This window comes from Amblyomma maculatum, chromosome 2, assembly GCF_055883805.1.
Source record: "Amblyomma maculatum isolate TAMU_Amacu chromosome 2, ASM5588380v1, whole genome shotgun sequence".
Classification (NCBI taxonomy): domain Eukaryota; kingdom Metazoa; phylum Arthropoda; class Arachnida; order Ixodida; family Ixodidae; genus Amblyomma; species Amblyomma maculatum.
Window position 1 is genome coordinate 120818717 of NC_139345.1, and position 27452 is coordinate 120846168.

A 27452-nucleotide genomic window follows, 5' to 3' on the forward strand; every position below is an offset into this window, starting at 1 on the left:
CTCTGTCCAACGTTATGTATCCGCTTGCGACCTCTGTCAACGCCGGAAGAAACCCCCTGTGCTACCACCTGGACACCTGCAGCCGATTGCTATCCCGACTGAGCCATTTTCTCGTGTTGGCCTTGACCTCCTAGGGCCCTTCCCCGAGTCCTTGTCGGGAAACAAATGGATCGCTGTGGCCACCGATTATGCCACGCGGTACGTGATCACTCGCGCCATTCCAACCAGCTGCGCCACAGACGTTGCTGACTTCCTTTTGTACGACGTCATACTACACCATGGTGCTCCCCGTCAACTCCTTACCGACCGTGGCCGCTGTTTCCTTTCCCGAGTTGTTGAGGAAATACTTCGTTCTTGCTCCGTTCGGCACAAGTTCACCACCGCGTATCACCCTCAGACGAACGGCCTTACGGAGCGTCTTAACCGCACACTCACCGACATGCTCGCAATGTACATATCCGACAGTCATCGCAACTGGGATATTAGTCTGCCATTTGTCACCTTTGCATATAACTCTTCGCGTCATGACACTGCTGGGTACTCTCCATTCTATCTTCTCTTTGGAAGAGACCCCTTACTGCCCTTCGACACTTTGCTCTCCGCCGCTAGCCCCGTCGCAGCCTATGCCCGCGATACCATCGCCCGAGCCGACGCTGCTCGCCAGATTGCTCGTCAGAATCTCACCATCTCTCAAGAAACTCAAAAACGCCGCTACGACGCTCACCACCGCGATGTGCACTACCCTCCCGGATCTCTGGTGTTGCTCTGGCTTCCGTGCCGTCGTGTGGGGTTGTGTCAAAAACTTCTGCCCCACTACACAGGTCCTTACCGTGTACTACACCCAGTGACCGACGTTACCTATGAGATTTCACCGCTCCACCCAAAGTCACCGACTGCTACACCCACTTCCGAAATCGTACATGTCGCCCGCCTAAAGCCATATTACTCCCCCTCCACATCGCACGCCTAATACGCACCGGGACGTTGCCTTTTGCCGAGGGGGGTAGTGTTACCTGGAAACGCGGTACCAAAGTGATGTGCTCACTGACGAAGAGGACGACACAAAGCGTTGAGAAAGAGGACGACGCTCACAGAGTGGACACTGCACGGCTACTGAAGTCTCAGCGCCGAGTTCAGCCCATCGCAGTGCTGTTACATTAAGTGCATCCCCGTAACAATATATAAGCCTACTAGCCCCAGACACCTAAGCTTCTTCCTCTAACATATATATATATATATATATATATATATATATATATATATATATATATATATATATATATATATATATATATATATATATATATATATATATATATATATATATATATATGCCTATAAAAGGTATTAGAGTTAAGTAATCATTTGAGTCCGTTGTAATATCCGAAACACAAAATGGCTCCCTGTGTGCTATGAATGACACAGCGTGAGGTGATAGCCGTATTCGTGAACCGATTGTCAGTAGTATAGTGGAGCCTAATCATTTACTCATTTTATCAACCCGTTAACTGCTCTAAACAGGCCTATGTTCTCTCTGTTTACGATTAGCTTTTTTTTTTTTTTTTTTTTTTTGCGGCGGAATAATCTACCAGGAAAGGCACAAAACAAAGGAAAGACAGAGAAAGACGATCACAGTGGATGGTTGCTAATGCGTCGAAAAGCAACGTCATTTCCGGACGTGTGTGCAGTCGTCTGAAACATGTCCTGGGGCTATAAAATACCGGACATGTACGAGCACTTCTTAAGAAGCACACACACAAATGTGTAGATATAACGCTCAGAAGCCCCTCTAAAGTGTGGAAAGTAAACTCTGCCGGATTTCTCGCTGCATTTGAAGTTGTGAAAGCGCTTGGATGAAGTTGAAAAGGCGTCCAGACTTTTCTAACTTGCAGTAGCTTCATCTCTGCGTGGCCATCTTCTTTATGGTGAGTAAAAAATACGAAGACGCTTTTAAGACGTGGCCCGGAATAAAGAAAAAGACAAAGCCAATCGAGACTGTTCACGGGAAGGACTTCCGTAAGTGCCACAAGAATGAAAAGCGGCTTTGTTTTTACGTTTACTGAGACGTCAGTGTTTTAGATCTATTGGTTGGGTTAATTTGATAAAAGCTAACTACGGTATTGTCTATCACTCGACTTTCATTGTGCTAAGAACGTAGCGAACTTCGAGCTAAATGATGGGATGAGATGACAGGCTTTTTAGCATAATAGTTCTAGCTTCTCCATCAAAAAGACGAAAGCCTGAGAAACACTCATCTGCGACAGCCGCAGTTTAGAGCCAGTCATTACGGCTAAACCTGAAGTCGTTCTGCAATGAGGACAATCATATAGAACGGCTTGCTTGCCAACCTCCGTCAGAACTGTTACGTACGTAAACTAATTAGGGACGTTCATGAAGTCTCTGTATGAAAATAGATTGACAGATAAAAGCCAATATACAGGCATTTGAATGCGAGCTATGCAAGAATACATTTGGAGCATTGGACAGAACGTTATCGTGCCCTGGCTTCTAAATGTCCCGAGCAGTAGGTGCTGGAAGTATGTGAACGGAAAGGAAATAATAATGAGCCTTTTTCAACCTAGGCACTTAACGTGTCTGTTGAGTTTTGGGCACGCTTCCTGCACATAGCCCTACACTTCTGGCCCAATAAGTCAACGAGCACCCCACTCGAAATGTTAGCGTCGCAGCCGTGTTCGATGTTGAGCTTTTTCAAGGTTTATTTATTGATGGCTTAAAATACCCAAAAGTCCAAAATGGCATTATGTAGAGGGGAAAAGAGACATCTTAAAAAAAAAAAGTGTAAGCTAAGTGCAATAATAAAAAATTATATATAGAACTTTAAGTTGTTAACAAATGCAATGAAAAATATAACAGATGTCCCAACTAAATGCTATCAAACATTATAAAGGACGGAGTGTCCTCTAATGGAGTGGTGGACAGGGTTATTGAGAATCCTGTCGCTTAATCACCAGTATTTTTCTCCGTCCTCTGAAGGTACCCATTCTCTAAAGAGTGCAAATGTAATATTTTAGTTATTGGCTTTTGAGAATGAAGTGTCTATTCAGCAGTCGTATATCGTCTCGAAAAACAGCCGGCTGCAAAGATTGCACACGGTACCCTCTACGCAGCTTCACTTTGCTGGACATAAATTATTGCTATCACATGATCAGCTCCTGGTACATATTTCTCGTGCAGTGGACAACTGCACTCGCGAGAGAAATGTATTTTGTTCTTTTAGATCTTTCTTGGGACGAGTAAGGACCTTTTATGGCTTGCAGAGAGACTGTTTTGCGCAAGCAGTAGTCTGGCGAGAACATTTCAGCCGGCCCTTATTCAAGACGACGTACAACTCCCTAATTTAGACTCCTTTTCTGAACGCAATAAATAAAAAAGTTAGGTAATCAGTTTCTACAAATTATCTTCAAAGAACAAAAATGAATCGCTGAAGACTAGGGTCTGAGATTTTTCAACAGCTCTCGTTAGTTTAAGTGGGCTGAGACACTCCGTCTTTTTAAAAAGCATGGCTACACTTAAGGTGGGACACTCGATTTATGACGAGGTATAACATAAAGCACTTCATTTGCAAAAGAAAATAAACATATAAAAAATCGAGGTTAATTAAGGAAACAAAGTCGTGCTGAAAGCTCCGTTTAAGAATTAGAATAATTCAGTTGGGTTAGATATGAAATCATAGGAATCCGTTTTATAGTTCTATACAGATAACAAGAAAGGCCAAGCTTCGTACCTCAGTGTCTTGGCTCTTATCATTGTCTCCCTCGTACTAGGTTGAAAAGAATAGCGCTACAATAGAAAATCCTATCGAATACGCATGTTTTCCGCGCTTCTCTAAGCACTTCTCCCAATTATTTGATGGTGAGACGTGTCGCAATCTTTATCCACCGTAGGTATAAAATATTAAGGTACAGATGTAGAACGTCTCTTTTTATCGTTGGAGAAGCTAGAACCTGCGAGCAATCAAAGCCAGACGTGACCAAAAGTGTGAGCATATAGCTATAGCTTGTCTGCGGAGCGTCAAAAAGTAAAAACAAACAAACAAAGAAGAATGAACAGACAGTCCCAAAAAGAACCACGAATAAAGGCCGCGCATCGGCGCTTGTTCCCGCAAGATTAGTCTCTGAAAAGACCAGCCACCTCAAAACGGTGAGCTCCAACGCCACATAGAAACAAGCTGGTCTCACCAAACGAAGAAAAGAGCAAGACGAACCGCATGCGCGTACGCGCTTATGCATGCATAAAGGCATAAGGAGGGAGGGGGGGGGGGGGGGGGAGTGGAATGCAGCGAACATCTGAGAGCAGCCTCGCAGAGGGAGGAGAATGTTTACGCTACACACACCGCCCGAAAGCACGTACACACGGCGTGAAGCCCGACAGCGATGGCGGGCCGCTGCGTGCGAGCTACAAGATACGTGGAGCAACAGCAGAGTGCAGGCTTTTGTTTATTGCTTCTACTAGTGTTTGTTTCTAAGCTTAAACGTGGCCATTTTTACGCTTCCGTCAGTGCCGATATTCGAGGCACGTTGCTGAAATCGAGGCAGACAAACGAATTGCCGCTATTCACGTGCGCAGTCTCTCGTCTGGTGCAAAGAAAGGAGCTTGACAAGTGTCTCCTCCTTTATAACCGCCCGTTCTGAACAAACAGCGATGAGAACAGCACCGGGAAACAAAATAGTACCCGCCAAAAAGTCGCCGACGAGAGAAACAGGAGGGGAACCGGTAAGAAGCGCGAGAGCATCTACCCCTTCGGTGGATTGCAAAAAGATGGCAATATGCGAATGAGTGAAAGTGCGCACCTCTGCAAACTAAGACAGAGCAGAGCAATATACGTGTAATAAATGAGCTCCGTGGGTCCTTTTCTAGGAGCAACGTTTAATTTCTGAAACTTTGTTTCGGAGTGCGTGAAGCAATTGAAACAGAAGATGTGGGGCTTATTTGATCGACCTACGAGGCTTCTTCACGCGCTGCGCGTATGTAACGTAAAAGTGTAAATGCACCCAACTACCTCACTAATCAACCTACTTGCTAAATAAGTAAGTAGCAATTACGTAATTCATGTACTAACTTTCTATCTTGCTAGCTGAAAAGCTCACTAAATATTCAGCTAAAATTTAACAAACCAATTTACAAAGTAACTAACCAACTAATTCACTATCTGGATAACTGCGTGCGTAAACGACTAAGTAGCTAAATAACCGGATTGATGACTAACTAAATCTACCTGCTGACTTAATAAGTAACTATTAAATTAGTTCGTTGTTCCGCCTTTGGAGTGAACCCTATTTCGCTTCCGCAATGATTGTTCTTGTGTTATTAGCGACGTGGTTAGCCAGAAATAGTAAATTATGATTCTACACGCAACCACTTTGGCACAGTAGAAGAGGAGCTGCATTTAATGCTGGTTTTGCAGGGAAACAAATAAAAAAGCACACCAAACAATGCTTTTATTATGCGTTGACCGATAATTTGAATGATACGACCATATTTTTGTGCCATGAGGTGATGAGAACAGAGGGCAACTAAATTATTTGTTTGCTTCTTTCGAAGTTTATGTACCACACCAAGGATAGATTCAAGGACACATTAAGCCTGATTTGGAACAAAGATTGCTTGCACACAGAAACAAATCCGAGGGTCTGTAAGAGCCAGTATATTTCAGAGCCTTTAACGTAAGTAGAAACGCAAATGGCGTAAGTAGAGAGTCTGCGAATATCGGTGGACATTACTCAACGTCGGAAATGGATGAGTTGGGAGAGACGGAGACAGACGCATGCGCTTCTCCTCTTCATTTCCTTCTATAGGAGCTGTTCAGTCGTTTACGTCATTATGAAACAACCAGCCCGATCCAGGCCTGTTTTGGGAATATAAGCTGACCCCCTTCCCGTCTCTGCCGTTCCAGCTTTCCTTTCACCCACGTAGTCTATAGAATCAATAGAATAGAGCCCCCCTCGTTATCTCAACTCAAGGTAGAGGTGAGCGCTCTCGGTCGGTTCTGAGCAACAGTGAAGAGCTAACAAGGGAACACCGAGGTTCTCTACCCTCACTTCTGGCATGGAGCAGTCATTTGATCATGTCGCTGGGACAGCGAAGAAAGCGCATCGCCCCCTCCACATCCCCTCTCTTCCTGTACGCATTGCGACAAATTTAATAACGTTGAGAAATGGCGATGCGACGAGGCAGCCGAGCGCAAACTGCTGAGAGAAGCGTAGTCCATGGCGTGCTTTTGAACACCCGAAGAGATTCTTATCCAGGAGCGCACACGCTGGATCATTTCTGAAAGATCGATGTTCTTCGCACCGCTCTATTTTTACGCGAACCTGGAGATGGGAGGGCACCTAGGATGACTGAAGAAAGCGCTGACATTCAGCTGGGGTGCTGTACATCTATAGATGACCTATACCCGCGTTCATGCAGAACTGATCATTTGAAATTGATAGACGTTGTGCTTAGGACAGATAATGTTTAATCAGGGAAACGTTACAGCAAGCAGATCGTTTGGCTGTTGAAGAGATGCTCACGTCCCGAGTTTTTCTCCTTTGGTAAATGATAGATCAATATCAAAACTAATCGATGTTACGGTAAACATGACCAGCAATACACATGCGCTGAAACGCGTATCGCATGTAGGACTCGAAGAATGAAGAAACGAGCGGGGAGCCCCAGTAGAAGCAGTGTATAAACCACGTTTTGCAAGATTAAGTTGTCGCCCATGGTGCTGTTAGTGGTTGTTGTGGGTTATTTTAGCGAGCAAAGTTTCACTGTAACACACCGCGGGTACAGCGCACGAGGAAAGAGTCGGATGCGATGGAACGACCACGGTCCTGCTCCGCTACAAAAGCTAATAAGAATAAATATCGAGCTATGTGCGCGAAGCAATAAAAGGAAACGAGCACTACATTCACAAAGACGTGCTTTAAATGCTGCGTGATTGCAAAATGTTGCTGTCTCCAATGGCTCTGAATGAATTCGAGAGTTGCTGATTGCTCCAAGGCAATGACTGTTGTCCCGCAAGGTAAACTTCGAAGTTTCTCACTATTATAAAGTCGGGCTTTTTATTCATCTGTTCTGTATTTTTTATAATAAAGAGCAACTTTCTTAGAGAATGGGGCGCGTGATATCTAAGAGCAGATATTTCAATGATTTTTTTTAGTGTTGACCCATCAAACTTTGGATAATGCTGACAGTGAGGTTTCCCGTGAAAACAACAGTAAAAATACAACGATCCTTTAGTCTGATGAATTCCGAAAATACGCATTCCAGATAGCCACCATTTGAACTCAGCGAATTTACACGAAGTACAGTGCTCTTGAAACCGTTCAGAGCACGATTTCGGCAGCGATAATTTTATTTTCTTTGCCGTACTACGCTGACCATGCTGGGTGGAGAGGGGGAAGGGGGGGGAGGGTGCATGTTACAGAGCAAGATATTTCGGCTAATATTGCTTCGGGCGAGGAAGACAAAGAAGCGGTCAGTGGCGCCATCGGGGAGCTCCTGCTTGGCACGCAAACCTTAATAAAAACATATCATTATTCGTCTCGTTCCGTGTTCATCGGCTTGCCGCGTAGATTCGCCCTAGTTAGCTGAAATTTCAAATTTTGATAGAGCTTGACCGGTTGTCTTTAATAATATTGTCACTTGTCTCCTATCTTATATGGTCGCTTACCATATCTCTCGTGAGCGCAGACATGTGGAAATACTGAAACATATTTCATCTTCCTCCCTGTCATTTCTTTTATGCAGCAACGATAAGAGTGCCATGTAATAAGTTTTTTTTTTAAATAATACACTTTATATTGTATTTTTTGATGGAACTACAAAGATTGTAAATCATTCAAATCATACTATCAAATGGAAAAAAAAAAATAGAATAGCTGCATTCTCCATTTTGTAAAGTATTCGTTATGATGAGAGAAGCGACCTGTAAGAATGTCGCGCATAAGCACTGATGTATCGTCGGAATGATTAACGAAGAGAAACCGAGTGATTGAAAGAGCAGTGGCGACGGAGGTTCTTGGGACATAAAAAATCCTACAGTTGTAACTTTTGTTTTTAAGTGGCTGGAGGACGCATCTGAAATGAAAAAGGGTTTCTCTTTTTGCCTTGGAGCGCCGCAGTGGTGGGGAACGCCGCCCCTCAAATTTGCTACCGTTTGTAATATTAGATTGACTCTGCTAATTTTGCCCTCGCTTGTAGCATCTGCATCAGCGTTAGTACTGTAGTAATATTGAATTCATTTTACGCTGATATTTTTGAGAATGAGAGAAGAAGGCACGGATACAAACAGAAACAAAAACAAACCGGGAACGGACTTTCCAGACAAGAGCCAACTGTTTTTAACCACAGTTCTTCAATTAAGGCATGAGTGCAATGAGTACAAATTGAAGGGCTTTAGGTCATATGAGCATCAACAAATAAACAGAAAAGACAGTGAGTACGGTGCGGCTTACCTTTTTCATGGGAGGGGATAGGCTGATATCTTGTTGCGTCAGCAGGATTCTGCGACGCATCTGCTTCACAGCCAGCTTGCGCCTACGGCAGATTGAAACGAAGGGCGGAGAAAACACGTGAGGTGACATAACTAAGTCTCTGAACACTCAGAAGAAAGCAGTTATATATATATATATATATATATATATATATATATATATATATATATATAGGAATTGGTTTCCTCACACTGCGCGAAAAGAGGTGTGCGTTCCAAGAATTCTCTTAGCTCGCCGTAGCCGCACTCGGGAATGAGCACCTGAACCATGTCCCCAGCTCGGGCCGCTTGAATTATCTGAGGTGGGCAACACGTGCGGTTCGCGTGGCTGAGTCTGTACTTTGACGGAACTGCACAAGAGCTCAGCTTTCTTTCTCACCTTCGTTGCTTTGCGTGCCCCCCCCCCCCCCCCCCCCCCCTCATTGTTGACTAGCACCATTGATTGCATTCAGTTTAAAGGAATCCCTACAACGTTAAATTACTGAGTACTGTGCTTGTGTTCATTAATTCATTTATGCTGTTTTGGTTCACTATATTATGATATGGTTCATCAAATCTTTCATGTTCTAAAAAAATTGATAACCATAATTTTTACACGCTAAAATCCCTCGTAACCATACTATTGCTGTCTCCCTGTGTAACCGCGCTTGTAGTTGGTTTTTCTTTCCCATGCTTGCTGGTGTATTGTGATGATCGTATATCTACCCACTCCTGTAATCTCTCGCTCTGCGTGGGAAGAGTATATGTAAATGTTATTTTGTATTATTGTATAAGTTATGCTTCGTGTATTTTTTTATTGTCTTGAAGTCTCCTCTGTAATGTATTCTGTAGCCTGAGGGGTAAAAACAAACAAACAAACAAACAAGCAAACAAACAAACAAACAAACAAACAAACAAATAAATGACCCCGTTAAATTTTGATGCATTTTGACGAAGCGTTTAGATAACACCGGTCGGTTATTGAAAAGTGACCCAAATCGTCAATGTTTGCCCACTAATAAATAAATAAATAAATAAATAAATAAATAAATAAATAAATAAATAAATAAATATATATATATATATATATATATATATATATATATGTTGATGTCGACATCGCTAAGGTTTCAGCAAATATATATATATTATATATTTGCTGAAACCTTAGCGATGTCAACATCACCTGTAAATTGAAAGCTAAGAATAAGTTTGCGTTATTAGTGTCTTACGGCAAACGGCAAATCCAACCACTTTTATAAAAAATTAGAAAATATCGTAATGATGGTCAGACTAATTATTCTGAGCACACAAGTCTGATGTTTTTGTTTTCCTTGCAAGCGCTGAATGCGTTTCCAGCACAAAAAGTTCTCCGTGCAACGTTACTTATCCCTGTAAAGCGTGCACCACCACACATAGGTACATGCTGCGGCAAAGCTGCAATACGAAGACTCTGATTTTCTGTTTTGATTATCTGCTCCTGCCAAACTTTGTGTAGTTATGAAGGAATAATTCACTTCACATGCAGTGAAACTGCAGTCATGTAATCAAAATAAAGCAGTTATTATAAAATGACTATATGCTTATAAAATAAAGAGCCAGAAAGTAAGTTAAAATTGGCCTGAAATGTCCCGTGTTTGCCTAAAACTAAATATTTTTCACGCTATCCAAAAAGGTTGACATCGCCGCTACCGCTAATGTGTAAATATTCTCCATGCGGTCTATATGCAACACATGCAGTAAAGCTAGAAGCCAATGCTATATTTTGTTTTATTCAGGGATGGGAGTCGATATGAGGGATGGGCATGCTTTCGTGAAGAATCTCAGCGAAATTCCATTAATCGATTTGGCTGCAAATAGCGGCCAGAGAGCTCGCTTGCTATGCTACAGGTGCGCGTAAACCAAACAGCAATATATCTGACGATTTAAAGCCATATCGTAGTGGTAAGTAGATACGTACACTATTTCTCAGAACGCATTTTGCGCCTTAATAATTTGCAAACAATAACAATTACATGACGACGAGAAAAACGACAATGAGAATAAAATTCATATAAGTGCTTGGCAGTAAGCTAGGCGGTAATCAACAATGCCATATTTTAAGAACGATGTTTGCTTTCTGGGATACTATGCTGAATTCTCCTTGGACGTTGGCCAACATACAAAAAAAAAATAACAACGTACACGTTATATGTCTGGTACCGATTGACAACCCAAGACCAAAACTTTATCTCCTGTCTAGGATGCCTCACTGTCAAGCCCAAAAAGATAATACACAGGTGGGAAATTAATTATACGAAGGGGAAAAATATGAATCGTGCGAATCAGGCAGCTTAATAAGAAGCTTTATCGAAATTGGTGACCCAAGACAACAAGGTTTCTTATACTAATCCCGTCACTCTGATCTAGCTATAACATTTGTAAATAAGCGCCCAGCAATCGATCCCTAAATATGTTTAAGCGCACAGCTAAAAGAAAGGAGGTGCCTGTCAGGAAAGGATAAGTGAAGTGCCTAGTGAAAATGCTCACCTGACCAGAGCAGCAACGCCCAGGGCTGCAGATATGCACACCAGCAGAGACGCCGTCACTCCAACTGTCTCTCCGCTCGTGAGTGGGAAGCCTAAAAGGCAGAAGGACATTGAAGAGCTGTGAGCTACAGTTTCGGTAGAAATAAATAACTGTCTTTGAATTCTGGAAGAACAAATGGGCCACTAAGAGAATATATTAAGCGAGGAAATGACTGTAACAGTTTCATTACAACCGTTATCTTTGAGAAGACACGACGACATTTATTGTCAACTGTGCGCTCGCCTTTTTTGTCGCTAAAAAAAAAGCTAGTAAGCAAAACAATTCATTTTTCACTGGCAGTTTTCAGTCACCGACCACTGAAAGACGAGGAGGAAAAATATCGCGTTCTTTAAATATAGCGTTAAAATAGCTAGATGTTGTAGCTATGACATAGGTCGGCATAACCCGCGTCCAGTATCCCCGCCCCAAGAATACCCCAAAGACCTCATCATCATCATCATCATCATCATGTTGTTAACCAAAAGTGCCTAGGAGTGAGGCTGCGTTAGAGGAGTTTTCATCACCGGACGAAGGCGCCTAATTTTTGCCGGATTGTTTAAGAGAGTGGTTGTGAAATAACTTCACAAAGATGAAGCGGGGCTTTGAGATGCAACTCAGTTCATGCGATTTAAGTTTAGTATGTTTAAGGCACTTATGAATTAAAGGACTCGGTTTTTTTGAGCGTTGGATTGAATGTGGAGAAAGAGTGAAAATACTGATGGAACTATATACCCCATAGAGGGATGTTTCATCGGTGCATAATCGATCACAATATGCGCGAAAGGTGATAGTAAAAGTTGGTTCCCATTCGTTCCCTGCAAACTTCCGAATGGAAAAAGTGATAATCCCCATTGATAACACGACAGATTTTTTCTTAGTAAAACGGATTTTATTGGGAGCTTACGTTGATTTACGTCAAATGTTCGGAACATGTCTCAAGCACTTCCTGGTTCGCCCAATGGAACATTTTGCCTCGTTCCATTAGAACTTGCAACACGAGCGCTGATGTAGTTGCTAATTAACCGAAATACGCATTTAAAAAGCGCTGAAAACGCAATTTACCGGTGACCCGATAGCCTTCGAAGCCGCACTTTGGCACTCCACGAAGTTTCCCGCCCCACATTTTAGCGGGAACTCATATTGCCTGCACACGCGCTCGCCTGCGGACACCAGCGGGGAAGGCACAATGACGGGGGCGCGAAGTGCGCGCTGCTGCTGCCTCGGCGGCGTAGCCCGGTTAATTGCGCCCTGGCGTGCGGAACCTTCGCCTCGTCATTCCGGCCTCCTCCTCCTCACTCGCAGTAAAGGTCTCACCGTCATGCCTCCGGTATTATGTCGCGTGCGGGACAGGACCGGAAGGCTGCCGTAAATTGCTGGCGTGCGCCCCGTAAAGTGCGGCGCCCCAGCACAAACATTGTCGCCGTCGTTTCAGGGCGTTGTGCACTGCGAAGGCGGCGCAGTCGCGAGCGGGGGCGTGGCACCAGCGCCGTTCGTCTTTGCAAGCAGGGTGAAATGGAGAGTTGAGAGGACACATTTAACAGGTGCTGAAATATTAAGAGGCCCGTATTTATAGCGACTGTACTCCTTTATGCCCTACGAAGCAATATAACGGACCCTACCTAAACGACACGTGTTGTGGTGTGTGATAAGGGCTTCGCGTTTCCTTTGCCGCTTCATGATCGCGACTGCCTCAAGGATTGCAAAGCACAAATATTATTACAACGTGGTAAAAATGAATTGGGGGGGGGGGGGGGGGGGGAGGGGGGAGCAGTAGGCCTACGTAGAAGCATTCTTTTCTGGAGGCGTTATCGAAATTCTGTACTCTTACACAAAACACTGTGTTGGTTTTATTAGACAATACAAAATTTCGCGCCTCGCCAAAGCGAGCAAATGAAATAAGGTCTTCTCATGAAGAAGCAAAACATACTGATGCGTGGCGTTTAAGCGAGCAGTAAGACAGTTATTAAATCTTTCCTTACCTCAAAATCGAATGATTGTTTATTAATATTTGCCCTAGCACCACTTTTAGCCGAAAAGCGCTAGATATTAGCGGTTGTTCACAAAGTTTATTAAGGGAGATGAAAAGAAGCTTGAAGTCGCTTAAATATTGTGTCTAGTTTGCAGCTGCTCACCCAATCTCTGAAACTATTAGTTAAATGCAGTTCTACAACATATCAGGTTCGCGAATTTCTAAACAATTACCCTGCTATATGAGCAGTGCTCAAGAAAAGTGTTTTAGTACAAACTGTAATATGGAATGCTTTTGCACTTTAACTGCCGCTCCAGGACGCGTATTTAGAGCTCTGTAGTCAGCTTCATCGCTCGTATTCTGTTCATTTTCTCGCGTCTTACATGCTTGATTTTTTTCTGCACAACTGTGGTTGTACAAACTTTGCTGTTTGGTAATATGACGATTAATTGAATTTGTGCATTATATTCTGTATTTAAGCTTTCTCAAGCCTTTTTTTGCACTTACTGCATGTTTAGATATCGGATGTTGTGCCAAACGGGGGAGAGGGGGGTGGGGGCTTGCACTAGTAAAAAAAATCATTTTCCTTTTTTCAGCCCACTTGAAAACTGTACAATCATCTCTGAATGAAGCTTTTGATATGAAAGGATAGCATCAATAAAGGTCAATACACCAGTTCGCAAAGAGATGGGGACGAACCCATTTTACAGGCCATAGGTTTTTTAATGAAGCCCCGTGCAATCTTGGCAAAATCTGAGCAGAGAATGAGGAGAAAGTGGGCCTTGACTTGTGCTTTGCTTTCCACCTGCAGAAATGTCCTCATTTGAAAGGCTGCGCAAAGCTTGAAATTTTATTAGCCCAACGTAGCACGGAACCATTCGTTAATGATAGAGAAAATACCCTACAAATAATAACAAGCGCCACTCACAAGAATCAAGCCCTCATCGGATAGTACAGAAAGTGGAAAAAGTATTTTGCGTGTTGAAGTTTCAGCTTGTGCACGCACAGGATGTGGGACACGTCGGAGATTCAGTGGTAGCGAGCATAGCGAGCAGGTAGGTGTAAGCTGAACACACATGATATATCCGTATAACACATGGAAACACCCTTATTTATATTTTCCGTTTAACAGTGGCGGAAGTATCGATATGTATGTAAAAAAAAAAAATTATAGGCAGTTCACTCGTGTCAAAATATCGGAGTTCGTAAAAAAAAAAAAAAAAAAAATGTGAGCTATGGAATGACCTAGCGAGAGCACCAAAGGCAGGCTGTGGTGCCTGGCGGAGACTGAAAAGGGAGTGGGGAGGTAATAAAGGGTGGCTGATCCTAGCCTTGATGGGGCTGGGACAGGTAGGTAAACGCCGCTTGCGGCGGGGGTTAGCCAGCTACTGATTTTTATCTGTTGTAGGCCGTCATTGCACCCGCCACTGCTTCGGTGGTGGATGACGGCTGCTGTTGTTGGCCAAATAACTTATGGCACATACCCACAGAGGGGGATCGGCCAAGAATTGGCTGTTGTTGCGGCGCGCGTCTTTCTCCCCCCTCTTCTTTTTCTTTCTTCTCTATTTTCTCTGCTGTCCGCACGAGGCAGCGAAGGTGGCTCCGCTACAGACTCAGTAGCAGGCCCGTGCATTTTCTTTTCCTTTTTTCCTACAGCCACAACAACAGGAACAACACGACTGAAAAGCACCGCACATATGCTGAGCTCCTGTTTTAAACCTCTATAGGTTTTTCGACAAGGTACTTAAGTTACAACAGTGAAGCAGGTCTAAATAAGAGCCAAATAGTTATCTGCTAAGCCCATGAATGCACTAAGAAACATGACAAATTGTACTTGATAATCCATTTTGCTTCATCCAAGGAATGAAGTGTAGGAAACGTGCGCTTCGAGGATCACTTCATGTCTGCTGCAGCAATAAACAGCGCTTATTCTTCGGATTGCCCTTTTCTTATTCGTGAAAATAAGGAAAGTAAAAAAGGATGTAGTCGGTGTTTGCCGAGACATCATTTATGTCAAAATAAGGCAAATGCTTTCCGTTCTTTGCAACAAAAAAGTTGCTCTAAACTCATAACATGGGCTCAAACCCAAGTAATGCCGGTTCATCTTCTGGCATTCAATGTCTCGGCAATTACTGAAATATTGGTAAATATTGGCTGGTCCTTAATGAGCAAGTAACAGTTGTTGTCATACGCAAGGAAGTAGAGATTAAATGCACGCACGAATTTAATGCTGAGAAATAAGTGGCGTTTAAGGAACAAATATTAAAATCAAGAACACGATTGACCACCAGCGCTAAAGGGAATTTAACTTTGTTGAAAGTAAAACAAAAATTGAGAAGAACCAAACAATCGAAAAGCTAAGCGATACAAAGCATCAACTGAATCGTTTGTCCGAATAATTAAAGATATATATAAAAAGAAAAGCAAGAGGAAGGTAGCAATAAACATGAGATTTGTAGCAGATAAATATGGAGGAAATGCTTTTTTTCACGAGGCGTTGATAGTGGCCCAACATTTTGAAAACGACACAACACCGGTACGCTTAAAAAAAAAAGAGAGCAACTCATGTTTTATTGTTTTGTACGATGTTCAGGACGCAACAGCAGTAGTTTAACGACTGAAAATATTTAAATAAAATAATACCTAATATAATAAATATATAAAGTTTAAATATTTAAAATAGTGTTTCAATGACACAAGAGCAGGGATTTTGCCAAGGCCTTCGATACGGTCCCACACAATAAACTTATTCATAAATTAGAGCTAACATGTTTTCCAGAATATATAGTTCAATGGATAGAGGCATACTTGGAAAAGAGGAGTCAGTTTGTTGAGGTGAATGGTGCCATTTCCGAATCACTGTGTGTCACTTCGGGTGTACCGCAGGGAAGCGTGTTGGGTCCATTACTGTTTCTTATATATATAAATGATTTGCCTGATGTATCCTTCCTGTATCCATACGATTATTTGCAGATAATTGCATAGTGTTTAAGCAGATAAGGGAAACTTCTGATCATGGTATTCTTCAAGCCTCTTTGACAGCTATTGACAAATGGTGTGTGGATTGCAGCATGAAACTTAATGTCAAGAAAACTGTACTCCTACGTGTAACAAGAAAAAAAAAAACATTTTAGCCCATTTACTTATTCCCTACAAGGCTCCGATATTAAAGAAGTAGCAAGCCATAAGTATTTAGGGCTGACACTTACCAATCACTTGGACTGGTCACCGCATATCTCACAAATTTGTTCTTCGGCAGTCTCGACACTCTGCTTCCTAAAACGCAAACTTAATCGCGCCCCCTCTAATATAAAACTTTTGGCATACAACACATTCATCCGAACTAAGCTCGAGTACGCCTCTATCATTTGGGACCCTCACACAAAAAAGAACATAACTGCTCTTGAAATGATACAAAGGAAAGCAGTCAGGTTTATTTTCCACAAGTACAGCAGATCTGATTCTCCCACACAGCTGATGGTAGAAAACGACATCCCGCTCCTTTCAGTCCGCCGCAAAATGAACAGAATTTTGTTTCTGCGTACGATTCTGTCACAGGAAGTTAATATTCCATTACCTAACTTTGTCCAACCTTCTACTGCCAGACGAACACGACACACTAGGGAACATATGCTGCAACCTGTCTTTGCCCGAACAAATTCATTTAAGTACAGTTTTTTCCCACGGACCATCTCTGATTGGAATTTGCTTCCAGAATTTCTTTTCCAAAGCAGTAATTTTAACAAGGCACTGGAAGGTCATTTGTTTGGTTAGGCTGCTCAACTTTTCAGTACTTTATATCTGTTTCCTTTGTTCATGCCTAATTGTGCTGTGTGTTATTGCCTATCTTTATTTGTTAGACTGTCAAATTTTTTTTAATAATTACTATTACTATTATGATTCCTTTTTTCTCGCCGAATTGTGTGTATTGTATTTTTTGTTTTTCTGTGTGTGATTGTTACCTGGTATGCCCCTCCTGCTTGGGCCATAAGGCCTGCAGTATTTTGAAATAAATAAATAAATAAATTTCAACAGTTGGACAAGCCAGGTACACCTACAATAGAATAGACAGATCAAAAGCCCGGGCAATACTTCGGGAGGTACTAAGTGTTACGTCGTGCCAGTGACGTCAGTTATGAAGTGATTACAGACGGTGCTGCACAAACAAAATGTCGAAGGCACAGGTATGACATTATGCACATTCTGCAGCTTAATCTGTACTATCCGCGTTAGCACGACCACCGCTACTACCGATGTTATGTTTTGTCTCTCTTGTTTTTCGTGCCATTCTTTGCCGCGTTGTTCATTTTTCTTCATTTTGTTTTTTGAAGGGGAGAGCAATGCCACCTAGCATCGCCAGGTGGAGCATTACTGAACACGGAAGGACTCTGAAGCTGAGAGGACGGCGATTGGTCGCTCACGCTTGCGCGTCTGTGCTGTTACTGCCGTTGTATCTGGGATGATACTTGTCATAAAAGCTCCTTTGTGTCCCGAGTCACTGATTACGTGACATTATAGTCTACACACACAAAAAAAAAAAGAATAGATATCGGCGTCTAGAAGGGGGCTTTTAGAGACAACAAAAACGTGCAGTAAATTGTACACATACTCAGGCACCCTTCATGTTTGTGCAAATTGATATTTTTCCAGATTCTTGCCCCATTCCATCCCCGATCAGGCTTCTTGAAAATGAGGTTGAACCTTAATTCCTCACAACTGGGTTTTTCCAATGGGGAAAACTCAAGGAGTCGTGCAACAATCACGAATATGTTGTGCTTATTCCAAAGGGCCGTTTTCAGTTAATTCTTCTCTCATATTAAACCCGTCTTATCGCTTGTTAGCATGAAGGGGTTTAACTCGAGGAAGAGCACATTTTAGAGAGAGAGAGCGCAAAACACAGCCACATATAAAACTTCTTTTTGACGTCGATATGTCAAGCGCTACTCACAATAACGATATCCTGCTTGAAGGCTTCTGGGAGCTTAAAATGGCCGCCGTGATTTTGAACCCACGTTCGCAGCGAACAAAAACGCCTGGCAGGAAGACACCGACAAGACAGGGACGGTAATGCATGCGACTAAACAACTGCAGTAATGAGAGAACGAAGGAGTGCGAGCTTTAGCAAGTAATTTTTACTGAGCCACACCTTTTAAATCGAAAGCGGTGAGGCGCTCGCTCTGCAGATAATCTGGTGGTGTTGTACATAGTAGTTTCACTTGCCAAGTTGGCAGGTTACATGGCCGCACACCGATTGGTTGACGAGTTCGTGACGTCACGAGACTGTAAGACACAGCAGTATAGTTGGTAATCGAACCTGGAAGCCTGGAATTCCAAGTCAAGACATGATACTTACTAGGCAACGTAGGCACGTTCGTATGGGTAGGCTTAATAAGCGAGCCTTTATGTCTCTGTCAGGCGTAATGGGGCAGCTTACGACACTATACCTATGAGTCCGTGTGAGGTAATACAGCCACACATTAAAATATCAGTGAATGGCAAGTAACAAAGTGTATGTAAAGAGAACGAGAATGTGCAAGGGGTAGCTGCAGATGGGAACCATTAATTCTGCCACTACATACCATTGAATACGGAGCTTAAGTATTTCTCAGTTTTTTTCTCTCGCACTATTTATGAAAACGAGGAAAAAAAATCGCTAGTCCGACGACACAGAAAGCAGCCGCGCTCAAAGTAGATTCGTTTATTTATTTCCATTAGGATGAGTAAGCAGCCTTCCGAAATAAGCCAGCCTTTGAGAATTACGTTAAATGAATAGATGTTTGAATACGTTCAAGGTCAAAAAACACCGGCAATGGTTACTGGTGAATTCAAGAAAAAAAAAAAAACTCGAAATCGAAAACGAAAGATCCTAAGTAGAGCGCAGCTGTTCCCGAACTCGCATTTAACCGTGCTAGGCTCGAGCATATGTAAAAAGGGAGGAACACACGCGCGTACAACGCCCCGCTCCTTATACGCCACCGGCTCGGTTAAACGAGAAAGCCGTGAGCGAGCTGAGGTTGAGAGCATCACGCGCAAAAAAAAAAGAAAGAAAAGAAAAAAAAATGTTTGCAAAATGAACGTGTTCCTTCCATTCCCCCCCCCCCTCCCCCAAAAGCAGCTTGCAAAAAATAAAAAAGAAGCATGAAACGTAATCGTGTGGAGCTTTCGCTCCTCCAAGGCATTTTGCTCCAAGTTGCCGCGAAAACAAAAGAAAAGAAAAGAAAACGACGTTGCTGGAACGACTACATAAACGAACAAGGAAACATACTTGCGAAGGAATAAGGATGACGTTCGAGAATGCAAAGAAAGAAGGAAAGGAAGACAGAAATAAATAAATAAATAAGGAAATACATAAATAACTACCTAGATAAAGTTGACTCAAGCAAAATAGGGGAGAAAAAAAAAGGCAGGTCGGCAGGGGGGAGGGGGAGGGGCTATGGTATACCGAAAAGCGCGGGAACGCGGGAAAGCACGCGTGTGAGCACGGAGAGTGGAGCCAAGGCCAGCGCGGGAAATGAATGGCCGTCAGCGGCGGGGCGGCGCATATCGCGCGCGCGGCGCCCAAGAAGCGCCGACCTTCGAGGCCGCCCGACGCCGGACCAGGAGTCGCCGGCGCTATGCTGCACGCTGGGTTGCAGTGGCAGCGCGGCGGCATCGATCCGCTACGCTTGCTCGCAAATCAATGACCGCGCCGCCGCGTTGGACTGGTTGCTCGCTGGCTTTCCCTCCACTTGGCCGCACTACACCGCTGCCTTACAGAATGCATCAGTGCACTTCGTAGCTCCACTGGTGGCGCCGTCAGTGTAATACCGAACGCCATCCACGCAGCATCAAAGTATTCGCTTACACGGTTGCAGTGGGCATGTGCCTGATTAGCAAGCGCACGTGGTCTAAGAACCGAACACATTGATAACAGCATTTTTCTAGAAGAACTTGAGCATAAATGATACGTGCAAGCGCTGGAATGGACGGGGCGTAGAAAGAAAAACGAAAAAAAAAAAAAAAGTCATGAAAACTCTCTTCACGGCAGTTGTGAAAGTGTTCAATAAAAATAAGAGTGAACGTGGCTGCCCCCTGTGGCTTTTTGACCAAGGCTGAATCCTGTCAGCCATATTAGGCCTACTTTGGCGTGACCGAAAAAAGAAATAAGAAAGGAAACGGCTTCCAGATGGTTAACGAGACCTCGTCTTGAGAAAGCTGGCCTCATGGCGCCTAGTTTCTTTCAGAGATTATTTTTCTTCTCTGGCAAGGCTGGTTTGGTGCCATCCAAGCATGCACGGTGTATTGCAAAAGACGCGAATTACGCATGCGTAGATGATCCATGTTTGTAGCGCTATGAGGCTGCACTAGTACGTGTCCGCTTTGCTAATGCTTTGTTTTAAAATAGTGCTCAAGGAGTAGACCTCACGCTCTAACAGCGCGCTACAAACTGGGCTAAAAATAGGGCACCCCCTTCCCCCTCTCCCGCTCTCCACGCACTCCAAATGAAATGACGCTCTTGACTGAGCAGAATCGGTGATCCCTGAACCGTCAAAATTTGCCAGCCTATAGCCTATATTCTTCTATACTCCTTCGTATTTAAATTTTTCCAGCTGTTCGACTTGCACGTAGCGTACGTCCCTACTCATCTAACTACTGCCGCCGTCGTGAACAAACCGTGATCGATAAAATATAGTAGATTTCATACTTACCCACCGCATAAGCCGAGTCCAGAGTAGCTTAAGTTGTTAAATGGCTCACTATTTTGTATTACTCGCGCATTTAAACAGTTTTTGTGAGCAATGTCAGCTGATTAATACAATATGCCTCGTTTCTTTTGCGTTGCATCTACTACTGGGCCTATATGCTTTGATCAATTGAGCGACTGTTGCGCAAAATGATACTACGCTGGTTGCACAAGCAGGTTTTGTTTTTAATGTTTTTGGAAGCTTTGGCGGTATGCTGAGTACTGTATTTAGAAAATAAGTTGTGGGAATGCGAGCGCTGCGAGTGAAAGACAAAAGCTTAGTTTTGGGATACTTCCAAAACTAAGCTTTTGTCTTTCACTCGCAGCGCTCGCATTCCCACAATTTATTTTCTAAATAACAACTCTGTCGAACTTGCTACTACCTACAAGTACCTTGGAGTTCATCTGCAATCTAACTTAACATGGCACAACCACATTAATATAACTTTAGCATCCGCCAACCGCTCACTCGGCCTTCTAAAGCACAACCTCAGACAGGCTCCCCCACACCTGAAGAAACTAGCGTGCCTCACGCTTATTCGTCCGAAGATTGAATATGCATCAGCCATCTGGGATTCTCAACAAGCCTATCTCATAGCTAACATTGAGTCCTTGCAGAACCATGCTGCGCGTTTTATTTATTTTAACTACTCACATACTACCAGTGTCACGTGCCCTAGAAAAACGCGGCGAATTAGAAAACTTGTCTTTCCGCCGTGAACTATCACGGCTAGCACTTTTCCATAAACTGTATCACCATACATCGCTCCACCACGATTTTTTCCCATCAACATCAGTCTTCTTTCCCCGGCTCGACCATCCGCACAAAGTTAAGCACATCGCGTGTCGTTCATTTGCATTTGCGAAGTCATTCATACCACGCACTATCATAGAGTGGAACGATCTACCAGCACACATAGCCATAGAATCCAACGCCTCCACATTTCACGATCACATCCGCAGCGACGTTGACATTGGAAGTGTACGTTTTTTGGCAATACGTACAGGCTGTTCATTTCTGTTATGCCATATTGTTTTCTTAAATCTATACTTTGCATTCTATTGCTTTTTATAGCCTGTTTCTTTGTCCTCTGGTGCCTAATTATTTTCCCATGTTATATTTAGTCTGTTTATTGTTCATTTGCTTTTTAATAATGTTCCTGTTACATGTTTTGTTTTACACGCTCCCCCCCCCCCCCCCCCCCCCCCCCCCTTCCCCTTAAGTAATACCCTTGAATGAGGGCCTTTAGGGGTAAGTTGAATAAATAAATATACTGCTCGGAGCTTTCCGCAGAACGTTCAGAGGCGGGGTTTATCGATGACGGACGTCGCAGTGTGAAGGACTCCCGAAATTTCGACCACCTCGGGGGTTCTTTAATGTACACTGACATCACGCACTACAGGGGCTCTTTGCTTTTCACCTCCGCTGGTAGTGGGAATTGGAAGCGAGCTGTGTTGTAATGACTGCAGAACCCTGTAGGAGCAGACGGCGAGTCATGGCGCACTTTTAAAACTTGTTATCATCATCATCATCGCCATCATTATTATCATCAGCCTGATCCAGAACTTTGTGATCCCCCGATACAAAGGGGAATGGCCGCATCAGCATCAGCATCAGCATCAGCCTGACTATGCCCACTGCAGGGCGAAGGCCTCTCCCATATTCCTCCACTTAACCCGGTTCTATGCTAGCTGCATTCACTTGACCCCTGCGAACTTGTTAATCTCATCCGCCCACCTAACTTTCTGCCGCCCCCTGCTGCGCTTTCCTTTTCTTGGAATCCAGTTTGTTACCCTAAGCGACCATCGGTTATCCTCTCTTCGTACTACATGTCCTGCCCATGTCCATTTCTTCTTCTTAACTTCCACTAGAATGTCGGTGTTATCCTAGTTAAATGAAAACACAGCGGCCACCGCCTGCCGGTGGGCAGCTTTTAAAATAAGAGAAAATAATTACCGCACTTATAGCTTAAAGTGAAACAAAAGCTGCGGTTTTGCTAAGAGACAAGCATCTTTTGACGGTCTTTTGGCCCCTTTGGCCCCTGCCTCTTTATTTTTATTTATTTGTAGCTGGGGGGCAGTCTTCCTCCTCGCATGTCAAAACATCATCTGTACACTGTACATTGGAAACCGTCATCTTCGATGAATTTTATTCGTGCTGAATACACAGTGTAGGAAAGTAGCAGAGACTCCCTGCAATGCTATAGTAACACAAGTCCGTGCCCAGTGCTGTCGAAATGCTGTCGAAATGCAAGAACACACGACCACTTGCACGGGCCAGCCGATGTCGAACAGCGTGGTTGATGTTACCCGATCCAGTGCAAACGCAAGAGCACGCATTCACTTGGCCGCGTGAGCCAGAGTTTTAGCCCTTTTGATATATTAGCGTGCACGGTAAGGGTTTTGTCGATACGTTGTATGGCGCTGTGTAAAATGAAACCATAAATGAAGTTCAATCAAAGAGGGATGTAGATGAAGGCCATCGACGTGTAGGGATATGCTGACGTTATGCGACGGCGCACTGATACCAAGAGAGAAGAATGGAAGCGGCGTTTGCGGATTGATGCGGCAACAGCGTGCCACCAGAAGCATGCTGCTGAAACTGAGGAAGATGGACGTTGTTGACTAAAGATGCCTACCGGCGTATGCAACAATCGGATGCTACACGACAACTGGTAGAGTCGGAGGGTCTCTAGTACCTCGCCTTATCGTGTGTGTGCGGCATAAAGAAGCTATGTCGTCGTGTGTGAGTAGTACAAATCAGTGTGAATGACTAAGGCTAAAGCATTGGCGCTCAACGGCGAATGACGGTGAACATAGCCCGGCGATTTTTTTTAGAATGCAGATATCAGGCGTCCGTTCGGCTGTTGAGCCACGTCGTCCTTGTTTTCGCTGTACACGATAGAAAGAGAGTCACGAGCCAAATAAAATGTCTTAGAAAAAGATAAAGAGCCACGAGCTGTGCGCCGCTCGTTCGTGGCTCTTCGTTCTCTTCTTCTCAGCAATTTAATTTTCATCGTGAGAAAAATAGTGCTTTGCAACTGGATGCAACATATATACATACATACACATACATGCATGCACACATGCATGCATGCATGCATACATACATGCCTACATGCCTACATGCATACATACATAGATACATACATACATACATACATACATACATACATACATACATACATACATACATACATACATACATACATACATACATACATACATACATACATACATACATACATACATACATACATACATACATACATACATACATACATACATACATACATACATACATACATACATACATACATACATACATACATACATACATACATACATACATACATACATACATACATACATACATACATACATACATACTGTGAGCCTTCTGTGGACCTTCTTTCATTTGTACATGCCATGATCTTCTTCTTTCATTTGTACATACCATCATCATCGTCCCGCGGCGCCGGCCCCCCGGCGCGCGCTTGGGTTCGTGATCGGATTAAAACGCTAGACAAGGCTTCGCTATCCTTGTCGTCACGACCTCGCCGTCTCGACCTAGCCTTCTTTTACAAGTGGTGGAGGCGAAATTTGATCCCCTTGCTGCCTTGGGCCCTGCCTCTCGCTGGAGCTACGTTCCGGTCGCCGTTTGGCAACTGCCGCCATCGCTATGTCTACCGACATACCCACGAACAAGCCGGACCCTCTACCTCGGCTGCACCACCCCCTCCGACTGTGCCCACACGACAGCGCGACCCGCCGCTGTTCGCTGGTCGTCGCGACGAAGACGTCGATGACTGGCTTGACACCTACGAACGCTGCAGTGCCTACAACCGGTGGGACGATGCTCTGAAATTTCTCAACATCTCTTTCTACCTTATTGAGGTCGCCAGGACTTGGTTCATCAACCGCGAGCCCCACACAACTAACTGGACCACCTTCAAACAGCAGTTCCGACAGTACTTCGCCGACCCGGCAGTTCGGACTGAGATCGCGAAGACCAAGCTCGCTTCACGCCGTCAAGATCCTGATGAGTCATATGCGTCTTACATAGAGGCCATACTTGCACTCTGCCGGCGTATTAGTCCCACCATGGCGGAACATGAACGAGTACACCACGTCTTGAAAGGAATCAATTCTACGGCATATAACATCCTAGTTGCTCAGAATCCTTCAACTATTGATTCCATTATTACGACCTGCCAACGCATCGAGCAGCTGCAGTCTTCCCGATTGCAGCCCGCCAACGCTACTGGCCCGACCTATGCTGATCTCGACCTGCGGGCACTTATTCGAGCCATCATCCGCGAGGAGCTCCAGGCCCTCAAGCCTGTCTGTCGACACGGGTGCGATCACTCTTCCGCAACATCTAATGACGCAGGTCTCCGCAGCATCATCAAAGAAGAGCTGGCAACAATCACCGAACCTATGACATCTGGCCCTCCGGCACCCCGCTCAGTACCGACTTACGCGCACGTCGCAGCATCCCCCCCTCCTTTAGTTCCCCCGCTTCGACCGGCACCAACCTACAATCACGTCAATGCAATAGCGACGGCTCAACCTGCGCCACCCTATTACGCACCTTGGCGCCCCTCCCGACCAATTTGCTATTACTGTGGCATTCGAGGACATATATCCCGCGTCTGTCGTCGCCGCCTCCAGAATGAGCGCCGTGGTTACGATACCTTTGAAAGTGACATCCCTCCAACGTCATATTATCAACGCCGGTTTACTCCAAGCCCACCTCGAAGATCATCCCCACCTCCAGAATCCTCGTCTGAGCCTCGTGGAACCCATGCATCCCGACGTCGGTCCATATCCCCATACCGCCGCTCAGTTTCCCCTCTCCGACCCGCAACTACTCTCTCTGCCCGCCATCCGGAAAACTAAGCGTTGCAGTTTCCGGAGGTCAAACTGCAGTCTGCGAACTTACCAAAAGTCCTCCAGATCGCCCGTATAATGTGATTTCTGTTTTCGCTGAAGGATTACCGGTTGAAGCATTGATTGATACAGGGGCTGCAATTTCTGTCATTCACGCTGATTTGTGCTACCGTTTGCGAAAAGTTACCACACCATATGATGGGCCTGAACTCCGTGGAGCCAACGACGTCCCTTTGCGCCCTTTAGCAAAGTGCACCGTCCGAGTTGTTATTGACGGCGTCCGCCATCATGTGCAGTTTGCTGTGCTCTCTCCATGTGCGCATCTGATGATTTTTGGATGGGATTTTTTGTCAACCGCTTCGGCCTTAATTTCTTGTGGCGACCGTGTTATCCATATGACAGACAGCGATTTTTCATGTGAAGTTTCTGAACGACATCATCCCCTCGTTGCCGCCGCTGATACTGTTCTGCCTCCTCAGTGCGAAAAACTGCTTACCGTTGTTTCTGACCACATCGCTGACGGGGACGTACTCATCGCACCATCTTATCGTCATCTTGAACGCGGTATCGCCTTCCCGTCTAGTCTTGTGAGGTTCTGCAACGGCTCAGCGACAGTAGCGGCCACTAACACTTCACGTGAATCCCTCGTGCTCCGAAAAGGAACTTCTCTCCCCTGCAAGGTGGATGTTCAGCCTTTGTCCTTGTTGGTGCTCACCGCCCCTCAGCCTCAGCACCGCGTTTCGACAGACGTCTCTCTTTCTGTTCTCACAAAGACTATTAATCCTAACCTCACGCCGAACCAACGCCAAGAACTGCTGACATTGCTTCGACAACACCAAGCCATTTTTGATGCCACTTCCCCACCACTGGGACGGACAAGTGTTGCGCACCATCGCATCATTACTGAAGGTAACTCTATCGTTCGCCGACGGCCTTATCGGGTTTCCCTCTCTGAACGAAAGGTAATTGAAGAAAATGTAAATGACATGCTCCATCGCAATATTATTCGTCCCTCGACAAGTCCATGGTCCTCCCCAGTAGTGTTAGTTAAAAAAAAGGACGGCTCGGTGCGCTTTTGTGTTGATTACCGCGCACTCAACAAAATTACCCGCAAAGATGTATACCCAATGCCAAGAATTGATGACGCCCTTGACTCTCTCCAAGGCGCCGAATATTTCTCGACTTTGGACCTCCGCTCAGGTTATTGGCAAATACCTATGCACGAGGACGATAAAGAAAAAAACCGCTTTCGCAACTCCCGATGGCCTTTACGAATTTAATGTTATGCCTTTCGGACTTTGTAACGCACCAGCGACATTTGAAAGGATGATCGATACTGTGCTTCGTGGCCTAAAATGGAGAACCTGTTTATGTTACTTGGATGACATTGTCATCTTTTCGTCAACTTTTAACGACCATCTCACGCGCCTGGATGAGGTCCTCACGTGTCTCGCTTCAGCGGGCCTTCAGCTCAACACCAAGAAGTGCCACTTTGCACAGAAGCAAATTAAAATATTGGGACATCTAGTCAGCCATGACGGCATTCGTCCAGACCCTGAAAAAATTGTCGCGGTCTTGAAATTTGCTCGTCCACAACGAACTACAGAATTGCGCAGTTTTCTCGGCCTGGCGTCTTATTTCCGGCGTTTTATAAAGAATTTTGCAAGTATTGCTGCTCCACTTCATCAACTACTTAAAGCACGCAGCCCTTTCGTATGGACTGAACAGTGCGAAGCTGCTTTTAATAACCTGAAGCACGCCCTCACATCAGACCCTGTCCTTGGCCACTTCAGTGACAGCGCTCCAACCATCCTGCACAC

General features: G+C 44.4%; 1 protein-coding gene across 1 annotated transcript in view; it reads right to left on the minus strand.

Annotated features, from left to right (window-relative positions):
- The window catches only part of LOC146199729 (retinal guanylyl cyclase 1), a 195452-nt gene that overhangs the window by 50701 nt on the left and 117299 nt on the right, over positions 1 to 27452 (minus strand). The window contains exons 5-6 of the mRNA XM_084592806.1: positions 11009 to 11099; positions 8463 to 8544 (exon numbers count right to left, since the gene is read on the minus strand). Of these exons, the coding sequence (XP_084448932.1) occupies positions 8463 to 8544; positions 11009 to 11099 (173 nt within the window). The remainder of the gene's footprint in view (positions 1 to 8462; positions 8545 to 11008; positions 11100 to 27452) is intronic.